The 15,968-nt window shown below is 46.1% G+C and overlaps 1 protein-coding gene across 1 annotated transcript in view; it reads right to left on the reverse strand.

Moving 5' to 3' along the window:
- Positions 1-15,968, reverse strand: part of LOC126538867 (uncharacterized) — a 144,464-nt gene that overhangs the window by 5,841 nt on the left and 122,655 nt on the right. Inside the window, exons 11-15 of the mRNA XM_050185591.3 lie at positions 15,535-15,616; positions 14,014-14,094; positions 12,006-12,137; positions 10,544-10,623; positions 8,396-8,501 (exon numbers count right to left, since the gene is read on the reverse strand). Of these exons, the coding sequence (XP_050041548.1) occupies positions 8,396-8,501; positions 10,544-10,623; positions 12,006-12,137; positions 14,014-14,094; positions 15,535-15,616 (481 nt within the window). The remainder of the gene's footprint in view (positions 1-8,395; positions 8,502-10,543; positions 10,624-12,005; positions 12,138-14,013; positions 14,095-15,534; positions 15,617-15,968) is intronic.

Here is a 15,968-nt window from a genome sequence, read left to right on the forward strand (position 1 = left end):
GACAGTACTGCCAAAAGTAATCAATGCAGCATGGGGACCTGTGCGCCAAACAAGGGTATGTGTCAATTGAGATTAGACAATAGCACTGACTTTGCGGTGCACTGGAGATTGCTCAATGTGCTCAGCTTTGTTTCCATGGTTACACAATCTATCCTGCTTCCACTAAACCAAGCCGATTGGTGCATAAATTGGCAGTTTGTGGCACCACGAAATTACAACTCACAATTTCCACGACATCACCCTCGGCTCAAACCCAGGCCCCACTTGGCATGTATTCAGGACTGTTCAGATTAAATTATTGTTTAACTAATTATTTCCCGCTGAAACAAGGAATAGCACCTTTATGCCATGATTTAAATGGTTAGCAGAAATCTAGTGGGTAAAAATCATATGCACCAACACATTTCTGTCAGTGCCCTTTGAGTTGTGCCATTAGAACTATGCACACCAAAAACCACATGACCGCAGCAGCAGCACTCCGTAAATCAGCTCTTTGCTGCTCAGCAGCTGCGAAAGCGCCGAGGAATTAGTGACAGCTAGCTTTTTCAAAATCAAACAGTGCGAAAGCGTCTAGCTCTTTGTCAAGGAGGAGCAGAAGCAGGAGAAAGGCAGGAATGAGAAAGAAAGCACAGCTTGGCCTTGAGAGAAAGGTCGTTACTGAAATCGATCTTCAAGGACTATCGATACGACAGTTCTTGCTTTTCATTGTTTGCATTAAATGTTGTGGGTACACCTCGGATTCCCGTCTCTGGTTCACATGCAACTTGAGCCATTTGCCCGTGCGATCGCTGGTGACACGCCATTCCAGGCTTGTTTCGGATCGTGACGTCCCCCACGACCTCTAGCGCTGGCGTGATGCAAAGCCCGCTGTTTGTGCACGCGCCTCATGTTACACCATGAGCCACGCATATGAACAGTGCCTGAAGAGCGAGCTCCTCTCGCCCTCTCCTCAGCATTTCTCTCCTTTAGCATATGAGGCGCGTAGGCACCTTCGCACAGCAGATTCACCTTTGGTGCTTTTGCTGTCGGAGACGAGGATCCACTTGATCCCGTGCCTTTCTGAGCAGAGCACGTCTTGCGTGGTGAACCTAGCTCGGAAGAGCCTGTGTGGCTGAGTGGGCTTCCCAAGAGCTTTCACCCGTAGTCTGCGACTGCCACCCCCGTGCTGTGACCCCTCTATTGGATGTCTATTTCGTACATAACAGGTAATAAACCCCCTTTCGTCCTTAACGTAACTGGAGTTGGCTCTATGCCTTGCCGGTGAGTCAGCGGAACTCACTGTGGCACCCCTTTGCATGTACTGGAGAGTGGGGACGAGCTACACCTAGATGTCGCCTTAGACTTAATCCAGCCAGTCCCAGGCATGTTAGCCCAAGCCCCCACAATGGCGTTGACACCCCAGAAAAAGCTTCAGAACATCCTAAACAGTCTACTAAAATGGCTTTTCTACAGACCAGTTTCGGCTTTGGTATCCAACGAGATGTATGTGTTGCGGCATCCAGATGCAAAAGGCAGCAGGTGGGAGCAGGACATTGTGGCGTTCTTGCACTCGCTCCGCCTTGCTCAATAGTTTGTTATGCTGCTGAATCGGGCCGTGCAATGAGTAACAGCCCAACAGCTGACAAAGCGAGCAGTAGCGAGTGCAAGGAACGTCACTATGTCCTGCTGGCATGCGATTGTCTTCTGCATCAGGGTATCAAGGCAAAAAAGCAAAAAAAAAATGCAAAACTGGAGCATCGGAAAGCTATTAGACTGTTTAGAGCACTCTGAGGCTTGCTTCACTCTTTTCTGTGGTTTTCAAGGTCCGGATCAATTTAATGCAATGAACTGAAAAACCTATATAAATGTCAGCACCCTTTTAAACTGCAGATGACAAGTTAACTCGTCATGACAAAGGTTGCACTACCTTGCAATTCTGACATTAATAAATAAAACACAATTTCTTTTGCTATTCTTTTGTCAACAAGAGCAGTAAAAGCACATTAGGCATTTCTGGTATCTTTTTTTAGAAGAAACTAAATAAAGACAAAAGAAAATAAAACTTCTATCAATCTTTTTCCAATTCTCACGGAAGTTAAGGGGTTAAATGGAATTTCAGCTGAGCCACTCTTTACATCACACCACCATCACTTGCACAATAACAAAATTGTAATAAAAGGCCACTAAGGCAGAACCTCAGAGCCAGCATCAACAGTGATAGCCCAATGAGCCCTCACATGGCTGTTGAAATGACTTTGGAACTCACAGCTATGACTTTGGACAGGAACAACACAAAACTTTGACAGCAAGACCATTATCACTCTCTCGATGACTAGCGTCACCATGGTTGCCCCGTGACGACACAGCGATTGTGTCGTCACGGTGGCAACATTGTATCAAAGTAGAATCCAGGCAAGGAAAGCAACTTCCAGTCAAGGAGAACCCTTAACTTTTTTATTTTTTTTACAGGCCAGCTCGAACAATCAGTTCAGTCTACGTATAGTTAGTGCGCCCTTTCAGTTCACTGTAATGTAGTTGCACTGAGTAAGACATTCACTTCCAACCAAGTACAGTGGAATCCCGGTTATACGTCCCCTGGTTTTGCGACGGATTAGCGCAGTCCCGACGAAGTCCCCATAGAAGCAATGCATTAAAAACCCCAGTTATCTGATGCAATTTTACGCCTGACCCGTGATATGCGACGACCATCGTGACGACCCTCGCGAAGTGCGTTAATTTTTCTCTCCCCCACCAGCAGCTGTTTGCAACGCTCGCTGTGCTCAAATAGCGCCTTTTCTTCTCCACAATCACTTTCTCCCTCTCTTCTCGGTGGCGTCACCTCTCGTCACGCTGGGGAAGCGTTTCTCTCCTTCCAGTTTCCCAGCAGCCGATCGCCGACAAGGTAGTGTGGAGTGGCCTAGGTTTATCGCACGTGTTCGTCGTAACCCTAGCGACCAGCGTTCAGCGGAGGTCTTGAGTTATGTGGAGCAACGCGACGCACCATGTCCCGAAAGCGGGCAGTTCTGTCGCTCGGCGATAAGCTGAATATTATCGAGGAAGCGGAAAAGCGGCATGGAGCCACGAACACCACCATTGCCCGGGACCTTAAGATACCCGAATCTTCAGCATCATTAAGTGCGTCAAGCAGGGGTACCGCAAGCAGTTAGTGCAGCGTCAGCTGGCGGCTATGGAGCATACCGAGTCGGAAAAAAATATCACTGTGCTTGACACCATGCATTTTATTGCCAGTTCGTGGAACGCAGTGTCGCGAAACACAATCACTAACTCGTTCAAGCATTGTGGCTTTAAGCGAGAGACCGCCTGCTCTGCTGGGGATGCAACAACCTTGATGCCGCTCGAGGCCGATGCAGGCTTCGCTGACGACGATTTCGAGGGTTTACACCTCACCGCGACCTTCTACGAGTACGTGGAGGCTGACGACTACGCTGCGATCTGCGGCGAGGTGTCGGTGGATGACGCCATCGAGGAGGCTTTGCCTAGTGCCGACAGCGCTGCGACATTGGATGAGGAGGACGACGACGCCACAGAAGCCGTGCCTGTGCCTACCACGTTCGCCGAGGTGCTACAGCACATAGACGGCATCCGGAACTTCATCTGTTCACGCGACGGCGCAGAAGGCCTCCTTTTAGACATTGCCCAACTCGAGCGAAAGCTCTTGGTTCACGGATCAAACAAGGTCCAAAAGTACAGACTTTTTTAATGTTCGCGCCGGCTGGCAGGAATCGCGGCAGTGGGCAGTGGAGTGCCGTAAAGGTTCGTTTGAATAAAGCACGCTTGGTACCTGTACTGCAGCACCGATTCTTATCGCATTTACTTTTTTGGTAATTTGGGTTTCCAAGCCCTGCAGAGTATGTCAGTAGTTTACATTGAAGTTTCTCGTAAATCCGTCGTGCGAAATAAGTAGTATTTTTATAGGCATAATTTATGTTCGGATTTTACGACACCCGCATTTTATGATGCTTTGTCACGGTCCCGAGAAAGTCATATAATCGGGGTTCCACTGTACCTCGCAAATCTCTTAAGGGGAGACATGGGTTGTGGAGATTATTTCCCGCATCTTGTGTCCAAATTTTATTCGTGCTGATTTCAAATATGCAATAATTTTTCTTGTACGTCCATTAGTTCAGGAGATTGACAGTGCTGCCACTCTATTGTTTCCGGAGACAATGGAAAAAGAACTGCTCGGCAGAAAGTGAATATTATTGCATAGCTAGATACTATAATGCGTAATAACTGCAATAAGCTTTCAAATGAAACTAATTGGCCATTTTGCAGGTGATCAAAATTCTTTCCTTGACCTAAGGCCACCACACCAAAAGAAAATTAATAATATGGAAATATACATGCGGATAAATTTGAATTTCTGCTCTGAGCACTTTGTAATAAGCAGATTAGGCTTTCTGCTAAAGAAAGAATTCATGCTCTAGCTGTTCTAGATCGTGAGATATCACTTCGACAGTCTAGTGAAGTGATCCAAAAACATGTTTTGAGAAAAGTGAGAAAACGTGCAAAACCCTTTTTATTTACAAATTTACAGTTGGAACAGCTCAGTAGGCACCAGGCATGTAGTCCTGCCGACTCCCAGCCCCTGTGTGCCGCTTTTTGAGGAACTGGCGCAAATTCTCTGATGCTTTGCGCTTCTTGGCTGATGCTGCCATTCGACGCCTATCTTTCTCGGCCATGCGGGTACGACTTTGCTCACTTGGATTTAGACGTAGTTCTTTCATTATGTCCTTTGAGGCTCTTGCATTGCCTGCATTGAACTTTAATACTGCCTCTGCCACAGCAGCCTCCACACCATGAATAAAGAGGCGTGCTGGTCTTTTGGCGCCAATGCCCAGATCATCGAATGCAGGCTTTCGCTGTTATTTTGCGTTGTACCACGCTGGAAACATTGCAGCAGTTTCTTGTCTGAAAGACGTTCATATATGGGACGTAAAGCCTGACACACATGAGGAGAAAGCTTTCGAGGATGTTTTGGAACCGGCTCACCCTTGGCCGCTGCAGCATTTTGCTTGCACCAGGAGTTTGGGCCTGATGGACAAAGAGCGTGATTAGCCACATCATCGTTTGATGTAATGTGATGATATGTGGCCATCGCTGCATTTTGAGTGGCATCTACATCTCCTTTGTGGGTCTTCAGAGCCCATCCATAGTATGAGGTTAACTTGGAGATCAAGTCTACTGCCAAGCGGCCCTTTCCACGAAGACTCATGTCCAGGGCCTCTGTGTTTTGCCACCAAGTTGCACAAAGCCATCCCCATGCGCTTTTGCACATGATTCACGCAGTCCTCTTTTTCGATTGGGATATACCCATACACTTCCATCATATTGTAAAGCAAGATAACTGCGGCTGTCCCTGTCACAAAGCACTGTTGTATACCGCAGATTGTGCCGCTCCAATGATCGCCTGAAAAGGATGAGGGCAGCTTCCACCTCCATCTTCCCAGATTTCTGATTAGTGTTCTTCTGACACTTGTGGCCATTCTTCCAGGCTCCATAGGAAGGGTCACTCTCTTTAGGCCCCGACTCGCACCAAGTACAGAAATTGCTCAATACAACAAATTCGAGCACAAGTCCGCTGAACAACTCAATCACGGTGCCAACGCCAATGTGGTACATATGACCACAGGTCATTCATGACCCGTCATACGACACCGCGATGTTCCCAGTTTGACCTACGTTCAGTTCGGCGTAAAGTTCGCGAACTGACCGCGCGCAGTCGCTTGTCAGTTTACGCGCCGCGTGATCGGCCGCTGGCGTCAACTTCGTCTTCACGTAACTCTGCCACATTTTCGTGTGAAGAGCTCAAGAGCTCGACGGCTGATGCCCATCAACGAGAAAACGTCGTTGAACGTGGTCTGTCGGTTCCCCGTTGCCTGCATGGCAACGCGTAGCCAAAACGTTCACAGCAAAGGGTTTAATTTGTTCAGCACTGTGAACGTGCGGCGAGCTCCACACTGACGCAATCTCTCCACAGTTGGCACACATAAAACGCAACTTCACAGCGAGTTCGTATTTCCGCTCGCCTCGGACGATTTTTAAGGCACCATTGCAGATATTGCAGTTTGCAAACGTTAATAAACTGTTCACGGCACTCAAATCCACAATTGTAAACATAGCCCCATCAGGCGGGCGAAGTGCATCGTCGGTACTGTCACCCACGAACTCGCGGTTCCTTTCCGTCGCTGGAGCGGAAGACAACTCTGATGGCTTTGCTTTGGCTTTCGCTTCCTCCTCCTCCAGCTTGGAGGGTTGCTGGTAGATCGTATCTTGCCGTACACAAGCGCTGGTCGGTGGGCCCGCGGCAGATGGACTAGTCAAGTATCTGCAGCAGCCGATGCAGTCACTAGGCCTGCCGTTGCTGCATTGACGTTTTTGGCATCGGACGCTGTGGTTGTGGCGTCCTGGGCATTTTGCAGTATTGAGCAGCGTTTTTTGAAGTTTTCTACGAGTGTCCGTCGCACTTTTTTCGCACCAAACTTGTGCCGCGTTCGAAATTTGCGCTCCGTTTCAGACATCGCGTTGACACTGGGGCAAAATGGTGCACCTCAATGCGCGGCTCCAAGCGCGGAGCAGACGATGGCCATGCAGTTTCGCCAATCGGGAGGCAAGCTCAAGTCACGTGCAACGAGTGACGAATAGGAGGGCGTTCTAGTATCTTTTTTTGCTGCGCATCTTCTAAGTGGCCAATGGCTGAAGGGGGCGCGTTCTGGCGGGAATTTGAAAGGAAGAGTCGCCTCTTTCAAATGAGACCAAGATGTCTGCGCTAGCGCACGTGGAAGAGCAGGCGCGCGTTTTGGAAAATGTGCCGTTTCAGCGCAATCCCACCTGAAATTCAGCTAGTACATGTCGCATAAGGCATCACTGCGGCTAAAATACTGATGTTATCGGTATGAAATTAACAATGTAGATGCAATAGTAGCTGTACATTCCAAAAATGCAATTTAAAAAATCGAGCTTTCTCGCGATTTTTGGTCGCCACAACCCGTGTCTCCCCTTAAGTGAGGAAACGGTGGCTTTGTTTTTTACTTCCAGAACTTTTATACGGATTCTGAAAAGAAGAACGTTTAGCACAAACTAGTGAGCTATTTCAGCGTTGCTGAATAAAAGTGCGTTGACTACTGTTTGCGTGGCATCGAATGATGTTGCTCCGCACAATGTGTTGCGCGGAGCAGTATCACTCAGCACCGCACAAATCTTTGCTATTGAGTTTGCCACCTGAGTACACCTACTATCATGCCTTTTTTTGGAGCTTGCTTTCAATAATACGATTTACGGAAGATACGTTTAATTTCCCTCTTCCCGTCAAGGTCGTATCAACAAGATTCCACTGTATGCATACAGCATTCCTGAAGCTACAAAGGCTGATGGTCTTTCTTCTGTCTCATCAAGTGCATCATTGAGGTGCGACGCATGGAACGCCAACGGCAGCACTCATCATCATGCCCGTGTTGCGAGGTGCCTAGTAGCTGCTATGGTGCAGTTTCTGCTGCATAGCAGAAGTTGCCTGGCGTACGAACATGTCGGCCCCGCGTATCCGACACACTGAGTGTGTCTGGAGCCGCAAGAGCTAATTAGAAGCTCCGCAGGAGCTTTCTAATAAAAAAAACACGTGTTCAACTTTAAGGCCTGTTTTCTCTAAATGGATTTTTTTGCTAGTAGTGGTGCTGGGGAAGGCGATATCTCAAGAACCACTCTTCAGATTTGTATGCCGTTCTTTCTATTCTGTTCCTGAATGACTTTGCCAGGGGGTAAAAGGCTCCTTTTTTTGAAAGCTGGTGCAGTTAATTTATAATAAGCAATTAATTTTTGATGAATGTGGTCATTACTGGCTACATCAAATTCAAAGTTGTCTTAAAATTTTTTGGAGGGGAAATTAAAGAAAAGGGCTCTTTAGCCCCTTGGGATATCTATCAAGGAATCATCACAGTGAATTTCAGCTTCCTACGATGTCCTGGCATTTCTCCAGGCTCTTCCTCAGGCATATACATGAATCACCTAGTTAGACCTCAATAACTCTGGAACTAATAAACATATCTTCATGAAACTTTGCAGTTCCTCATAGTTTGGTGGTGTGAACGTATCCTGAAAGTTTCATCTGAATATTCTAAAAATAAAGAAGTTCGGTCTTGTCCGAACACTGTCCAAAGAGCTTCAGATCAATGCTAAACCTTTCTATCGCTTCCAATGCTTCTCCCATCGGGCGAGACTGCCCACTTTTTTTTTGTACGGTGTGCCTGTAATGAAAGAGTGCCAAAAGCGAGTGCGCGGTGCATTTGCGAGTGCCATGGCAGGACAACATTCTGCAGCAGGCAGCCAGAGGACAAGTGCAGAGTTAGAGGCTGGAGAGAAGCAAGCATGAACGAGAGCAACAAAGACCCTCTCACCCTACCCTGCCAAGTGACCATCGACATCACCATTGGTGGTGGCCTGGTGGGTCAGCTGGTGGCCCTCGGTCGGTGCAGTGGTCCTCGTGGGGGAGGGGGAGAAGTCTTCTTCTGCACGTGCAACGAAAGCAAAGAGAAACACACATTTACGCTCTCTCAATGGGACACTGCACAACACTGATTCAGTCTAGATTACCTGATAAAACACTTTCAGGACTACAATATTTACACGTATTTGGTCTGAAGACACTGGCTACTAAGAGGCAAAAATGGAGGCCAAGTTTATTTACCTCAACGTTCGTGCACAAAACACAGTGCTATGAGATCTGAGTTATGCTCATAACATTAACATTCTTTCATGTGGTTGGGTTGTTGTTGTGGTGTAAACATTATCAAAACTTTGTATTCTGTTCCATTAAAATGCAATGTGATCCTTGTTTATCGATAAACAACCGTCGCCACATGAGTAGACACCATGGAAGCCCTTAACGATGCGAGGAGCTGGTGTGCAAATGTCAAAGTGTCATTCCCACCAATCCTACACTTTGCACGCTTTCTGGTCTACAAAGTCTTTCGACGCGGCGATCCCTGCGATCTCCAATTACCCCTGTCCTGTGCCGACCGATTCCAACTAGCACCCGCGAATTTCCTAATTTCGTCACACCACCTAGTCTTCTGCTGTCCTCTACTGCGCTTCCCTTGTCTTGGTACCCATTCTGTCACCCTAATGGTCCAACTAGCCCCATTTGTTAAAGTTTGTTTGAAAACAAATTTTTTTTCTCAATGCTACATCACTGGGCGAGATATTTTGCCCATCTAAAGTTCTGCATCCAAAATTGCTAAGCCGACTTTCTCATGCAGCTGGGTAACCAAAATATAGTGCCAATTCTCGAAACTTGAAACGAATGCTAAACACGTGTGTTAAAGGGTACTTTAAATGGTTCGGACAAATTTTGTAGACGCACAGCCAGAGTAAAATATTCGCGCCACAAGTGAAGTGTCTCATATTAAGAGAGCTACAGACGATTACAAGTCGCCCTCCTCCCTAGCCATGCTTTTCCTCCTCAACTTGTTTGCCGAGCGATCGGGGCTAAGCTCCGCCATCACTGGCTCTGCCGCACAATGCAATGTCGTGACGCCTACTTTTAGTGTCTAGGAGCCAGCGTACGTAGCCTCTCCTCGAGCTGCCTTTCCGCTAAATGCTTGGCCGTCGATCCCCAGCGAGAACGACCTAAGCAGCATGCATTGCGAGCATTCTGTAGCACTGCCGAGCTTGTACAGTATTCCAGTTCACGCAGGTGATCTAGGCGTTTTAACAGATGGGCTGCCTCGCTGAGGGCACCATGTCACAGCTTGACATTTCGCCAATCGATAAATTTGAAGCCCACAATGCAGCAAGGGTGATTCGTGGTCCCCGTGAGAAAAAAAACCCGACAAGCACTGACTGTGCAGCTTGCGTCAACACGAAGCACGTCGTAAACCAAGCAGACGACACCTCCTGTGCGCCAGAAGTGCTTGAGTGTTGTGATAAACTGTCATTGTGTATTCTTTCTGCTACTTTCTTTATAAAAACAAATTACGAACATTCCAACTATTACGAATAATGTTTGTTCACCATGAAGTTGGAATGATCATTGATGATGCAACTCACATAGCCACCAATCGGATAGCTTGCCCAACTGACGCCAATTGTGCTATCTAAGTAGATTGTAATGGGGCGAATGAAATCACGGGAGCGGCACCACTGTGATTGGCAGCGACGCACATCTTTAAAGTCTTATAATAAATTATGCGCTCTACGCGAAGTGCTTAAAAGCATCACTTAATGTTCAGAAGGGCCTACCCTAATGACTTGGTACATTTGTACAAGATTGTCAAAATCGTTTCAAGGTCCCTTTAAACAAGTTTCTCACTTCATAAAAAGCAATTTTGAATGCTGCAAGGACACACTGTATGAAAATGAAAACATACAAGCCGCACACAGTGTTTACCAATTGAACAACTTGTTGACTGCATTTTTTGCAGTATTGCAGCAAAGCGCCCTTGCCGTTTATAAATACTGCAAATTAATGTGAATACACAGTGCAGACCAAGCTTGTAACGAGATAGACCTGGCAGTAGATAACTATGTATGGAGGAAGAGCTCTACAAACCTCCTGGGAAAAACCAGTCCGCATAGTTGACCAGGGTGTCCACAATGGAGCTGTGCATGTTGGCTATGCCCATGTTGACACTAGAAAATAGGAAGGAGAAATGCAATCAACGACGAATTACAAACCACTTCTATCAGAAAGAGAAAACATGTTTGATGAACGGCTGTGGACTCACTTCTGAGCCTCTCCTTTACGAAACAGCGAGCCATAAACATATTCTACCAGCCACAATGGCTATGGCGTCCTGCTGCTCAGCACAATACCACGTACACGATTCCCGACTGCAAAATCAGTGCATGCCGTTGAGCGCAGAAATAAAGAATGGTCGTACACATAGTTTTCAGAACACCTCAAACCTCTGAAGCATCTGAGTGACAAAAGGTAGGGAAGAATAAAGAAAAAAGTTCACACTGGAGTTTATTTTTTTCTCGTGAACAGCCAAGAACTCGAGGTGCCGTAAGCAGCATGTGGTTCATCGGAGTCCTCAATTCCCAATAACAAAGGTACGAAATACAGGTACAGTTTATTTGAAGACCCTTTGAGTATCACCCAAAGTAGGTGATGTGCATCAGACCGCACACTCAAAAGATACAGAGGCCTAACCTCAGTTTGGAACAGCGCTTCGTCATTCGCGAAATAACAGGGAGAGCCGTAATTATCTGCGGCGCAAAGTCGCCAAATTATGAAATTAACATTGCGGACAGTCACATTTATGAGGTTAGCTATGTTATTTGTTTTTTCTTGGTGTCGTATATTCCCCGCAAAACCTCGATTCCTACAGGAGTCATTGACCCAGAAAGGGGTGGAGACAGTGCTGTCACAATTAGCTCATCTCCCACAGGCAGACTGTGGCTTTGACTTGAAAGATTTGGCAGGTGAGGATGAAGAAGGGTAATGGAGAGAACCGCTTGCGTCCGTTTAACCCTTCACAATTCTCGTCTGCTTATTCGCCGCAGATTTCAAGTCAGGAATAACCAACTAGCTGAATTTTTTTAGGCCGCCAAGTTTAATAGGCAAAACAACACATTCAAATCGTAGCACTGCTTCTGGACCACTAACTATCCTGCAGGTGTGTTTTGTTAACCAGATTCATTGTACTCTTGTTCCACCAAAGAACAATAGGGCATTGGAAACAACTGCAACGCCCTCGGATATGAGCAAATGAAAAACAAAAATTAAATTAATCTGGGGTTCTCATGTTACAAATCCCCAATCTGATTATGAGGCACACTGTAGTGTGGGGAGACTCTGGATTAATTTTGACCGCCTGCAGTTCTCCAATGAGCGTTTTCGTACTTTTCCCTTTCTAAAAAATATGCCTGCTGCGGCCAAGATTAAATCCGCGACCTCAAACTGAGCAGCGCAATGCCACAGCCACTGAGTTACTGTGGTGGGTAAAATGAAAGCTGACAGCCCAAGCAGAAAGTTGAGTCGGAGGGGAGAGGAGAGGAACATTACGCACCCCATGTGCTGGGACTGGTTCTCTTCCTTGGGCCAGACCAGGTTGGGGGCTATGACGATGGCGATGTTCTGCGAGCTCATCTTGTTCTGCTCTCGGTGGCCCACCAGGCGAGCCAGGAACTTCACCACATACCTGACAGGCAAGGAAGCAGGCTTTAAAGAAAACTTTTCGTAAATTTTTTTTTTTGCGAGTCTGCTTGGTTGTCAGACAATGCCAGGACGAACACTCGAGCCAAATACAGCCGAATTTCGGTAATTCGAACTCGAAGGGGCCCGAGAATCAGTTCAAATTAAAGGAAGCTAATTGCATGTAGGACTTACCTGCAGTGACACGTGAGCACTGAGCCAATTCATGAGTGGGAAGTTCCAGAAGATTTATTCACACATATTTACAAATTACAGTCAACATCCGATTTCTGGCCTCCCTAGGGGCCGCAAAAACGTCAGAAAATATGAATGCGTGCCTTTTACTGCCCCCAAGGGCTCCAATCACCACAGGCACGTCCAAAGTAGCTATAAAGGCCTGCCAGTACACTTATTAGGCATATAGGAGCTAGCACTTTGGTAGAAGACGGCGGGTGCACGCATGTATAGCCAAAGGAAACATACCAACATACCACGTCCCGTGACAATTGCCCCTGCTAACTTTTGGTGTGCTTCACCGAGTAACACTACTGTATTGAGGCGAAGCTGGCATTTGGGAACCAGCATTTGCAATGCGCCATGCTTTCTGTGCTCCGAAGCCATTGGTGAGGGTTACAAAGATGGAGTCGGTGCCATTGCTAACAGCGGTGAATCGTTTCAATGAAAAACACAGCACCGTACAGCAAGAACCTTGGTAAAGAACATCGAAGTAGATAGGCCTAGTGCCTAGGCCAACGCTAGGCCTAGCTAGGCCTAGCGTTGTCGCGGTGTGGCTACAACTGCCAGCGGATCTGCTGGTCGGAGGCACCGCCGCGTGATATGGCACACTGCTGAGAGCATTGCCGGAGCGCAGCATGTTCGAATTAACCATCGCAAATGCTTGGGCGTTGGAATTACCGGGTGTTTTCGCCTATTGGAATACACATCACTTTGGCAGGACCCCAGTGTCAGTTCGAGTAAACCGAATGTTCGAATTAAGCGGGAACAAATTAATGACATTCAACTGTATTATTCTTTAACACAAAGCACAGAGCTTACAGTTATGCTCGAAAGACTGCCAGCCCTTTTTGTAAGCTGTTTAAAATTCTCATCAATTTTACTGTTGACCAGGATGCACCAGTAATCAAGCACAGCATAAGATGCCAACAAACAATGACACCAAGGACAACACGGGGTGAATTACTTGTATTTACTGAATGATTTAAAGAAATTATAAATTAATGGTAATGAAAGTGCATGAAGAAACAACTTGCCAGTTGCCTTCACCCAAGAAGATCACATACTCGTGACACCTGTGGGAGAAAGGATGCTCCACATCCGCTGCCAAGGTTTGTGAGTGGTGGCGCTGGCTAACACTCCCAGGGTTAATCCTACTAGTAAAAGACTTAAATACCCAAGGAAGTAGATAGGAAAATCGTACCACGATAGCTCAATTGGGAGAGCATCACGCATAATGGGATCGTTCCCCACGTGCGGCAAGTTGTTTTTTCGTGCACTTTCATTCCCATTAATTTATCATTTAATTCGTTCAGTAAATACGACTAATTTCCGCTGTATTGTCCCCGGTGTAATTGTTTGTTGGCATCGTATGATGTGCTTAATAAATATCGGGCCCCCTGGTTAACCCCCTTTCTTCCCGTTCAGTTCTGTAATCAAGGACGTATTTCAAGTGTGGTTGAAATTTTGAATAGCACCTATTCATCTTGAGGAATGGATTGACTGGAGATTGAACAGCAAGACATTCAATTTACTCTTGAAGACATTCAAATATCCGCTTGCCACAACTTGGTTGCCTTTACAATATTGACAAGCTAAAGGAATTGAAATTAGAAAGTACAGAATGACCAAAAAGAGAGGCAACACACCTGAGGTTGTCGTGGTTGGCCTGGGGAAGGTTGTTGACCACTTGCCACAAAGCCTGCAGCCTAGCACTGGCATCGGGAACGCTGCAGAAATACAAGGTCCTTCAATCAGCATGTGTAGGACATTCCTCGATTTTAGATCCGTGCTAGGGAATCCGTGCTATGGATTCTATGCTAGGGAAGTCGTTGGAATCACGCAAGTGTGATGTGCACAATGGCCCTAGTTTTTACATGCATTACATCAACGTTGCCCTGAACTGCAGAACTTTCTGGAGCATGGGATCCAGGAAAAAAATCGTTTTTTACAGCCGAGGCCCGTGTGGCAAGATAGCAAACAAAAAAAAATATTTACTTGTTCAATTGTGCACTTAAACAACTTTTGTGGTTAGCTATATATTGCAAATTTCAAACAACTGTGCTAACACTGCCCCAATCTTAGGATTTCTGTATTTTCCTTTTAACTTCCAGTGTCATAGTATTCGTGAAGTTTATGAAAAGTACCCAATGGTGGCAGTACTAACCAAGAGAACAGTGGGAGCCATAGTTTGTGCACAACGAAAACAACAAGATATACTAGCACTACTTCGTTAGGACAAGCAATGTACACATTAATACACATTTAGCTTTCTTTTTTTCAAACCCCCATTCACACTAAACTCATCCTTGGGCACCACTGCAGAGCCATTGATTCACTTTTTTTCATAGAAAACAAAACAAAGAAAGAAATACAAACATGACAGAGATCAGTCCACATGCTTTAGATCACTGCATAGCAACATGGCTCTTACACAGCGTGTACTTGTGCATTCTGATACAGTACACTTCCGTTAATTCGACTCCAGTTAATTTGGTTCTACGGCTAATTCATTCCTGACTGAAGGTCCTGGTCGGCACTTATGCATTCCTATGGGTCCAAACTTTTTGTTGTTCCGATCCTCAAAATTGGCCTTCGCTGAATAATTCGAACTTGACCAGTAAGCTTGAATGCACCCAAGCCCTGTGGTGACCCCAATAGCAACCCCTTTAGTGCCTGGCAGCATCTGTCCCGGTGGTGCTTAGGGAAGAATGAACAGACTTCAATCTCTTGTCATAAATCCCTATTGTCGGCCTTGCCCTAGGATGATCTTCAAGCAATAACCGTAGCTCACAATGTCCAATCACGGTACTTATCCGATTATAACGTGTCCTTTGCCACATAACAATAATGTATTGCAGTAAAGGTGACTTCACCACACTCTGAGACAAAGCTGACTTTAGAAAACCGACCGCCATTGTGCAACAAGGGCAAGCACTGCCAAATGAATCAGCGGCATGCTTCGCCGTTTTTTCTGCATTTGGTTTAATTCCATCTGCCGGAAAATTCAATCAATTTCACCGGTTCCGCCAGGGTCGAATTAATGGAAGTAGACTGTACCTTAATGCTCAGTACATTTTTGTACATCCCTTGTTTTCCAGCCTTTCGTGGCATTTGCTTGTAACGCACAGTTTTCTAATATTGTTTTTACTCCAGGTGGAGCTGCGCACCTTGCAGCCTTCATCCATTCTTCGTACAGGGCAAAGGTCATCAAAGGTTCGGGAAGCTCTCGCAGGTACAGTTTCAGCACACCTGGGAGAAAAGAGGTTGTGTAGAAGATGATGCGAAAATAGCATTGCCCAGAGGTGAAAAGACGTACACAGAGAATTGACTTTGATGCTCAAGGTTGGGAGTCAGAGTTATGGCCATTCCTTTTTATTTACGAGCCATAACATTTCGGAGCACATTACACTTGAGGGTGTACTAGAATGGATTAAATATGACAAGCTGGAATGCCTCCTTGCGTGCAACAGCAATAAAAAAGCATTTTTATACAGTCTAACCTTGCTATAACGAACATGGATATAATGAATTACAGACGTAACAAAGTTAGTTTAAAATGTCTTTCATGTGTAATGCTTCTTGCGTGTATTGGCGAGTAACA

Source organism: Dermacentor andersoni, chromosome 8 (assembly GCF_023375885.2).
Source record: "Dermacentor andersoni chromosome 8, qqDerAnde1_hic_scaffold, whole genome shotgun sequence".
In the NCBI taxonomy this organism is placed as follows: domain Eukaryota; kingdom Metazoa; phylum Arthropoda; class Arachnida; order Ixodida; family Ixodidae; genus Dermacentor; species Dermacentor andersoni.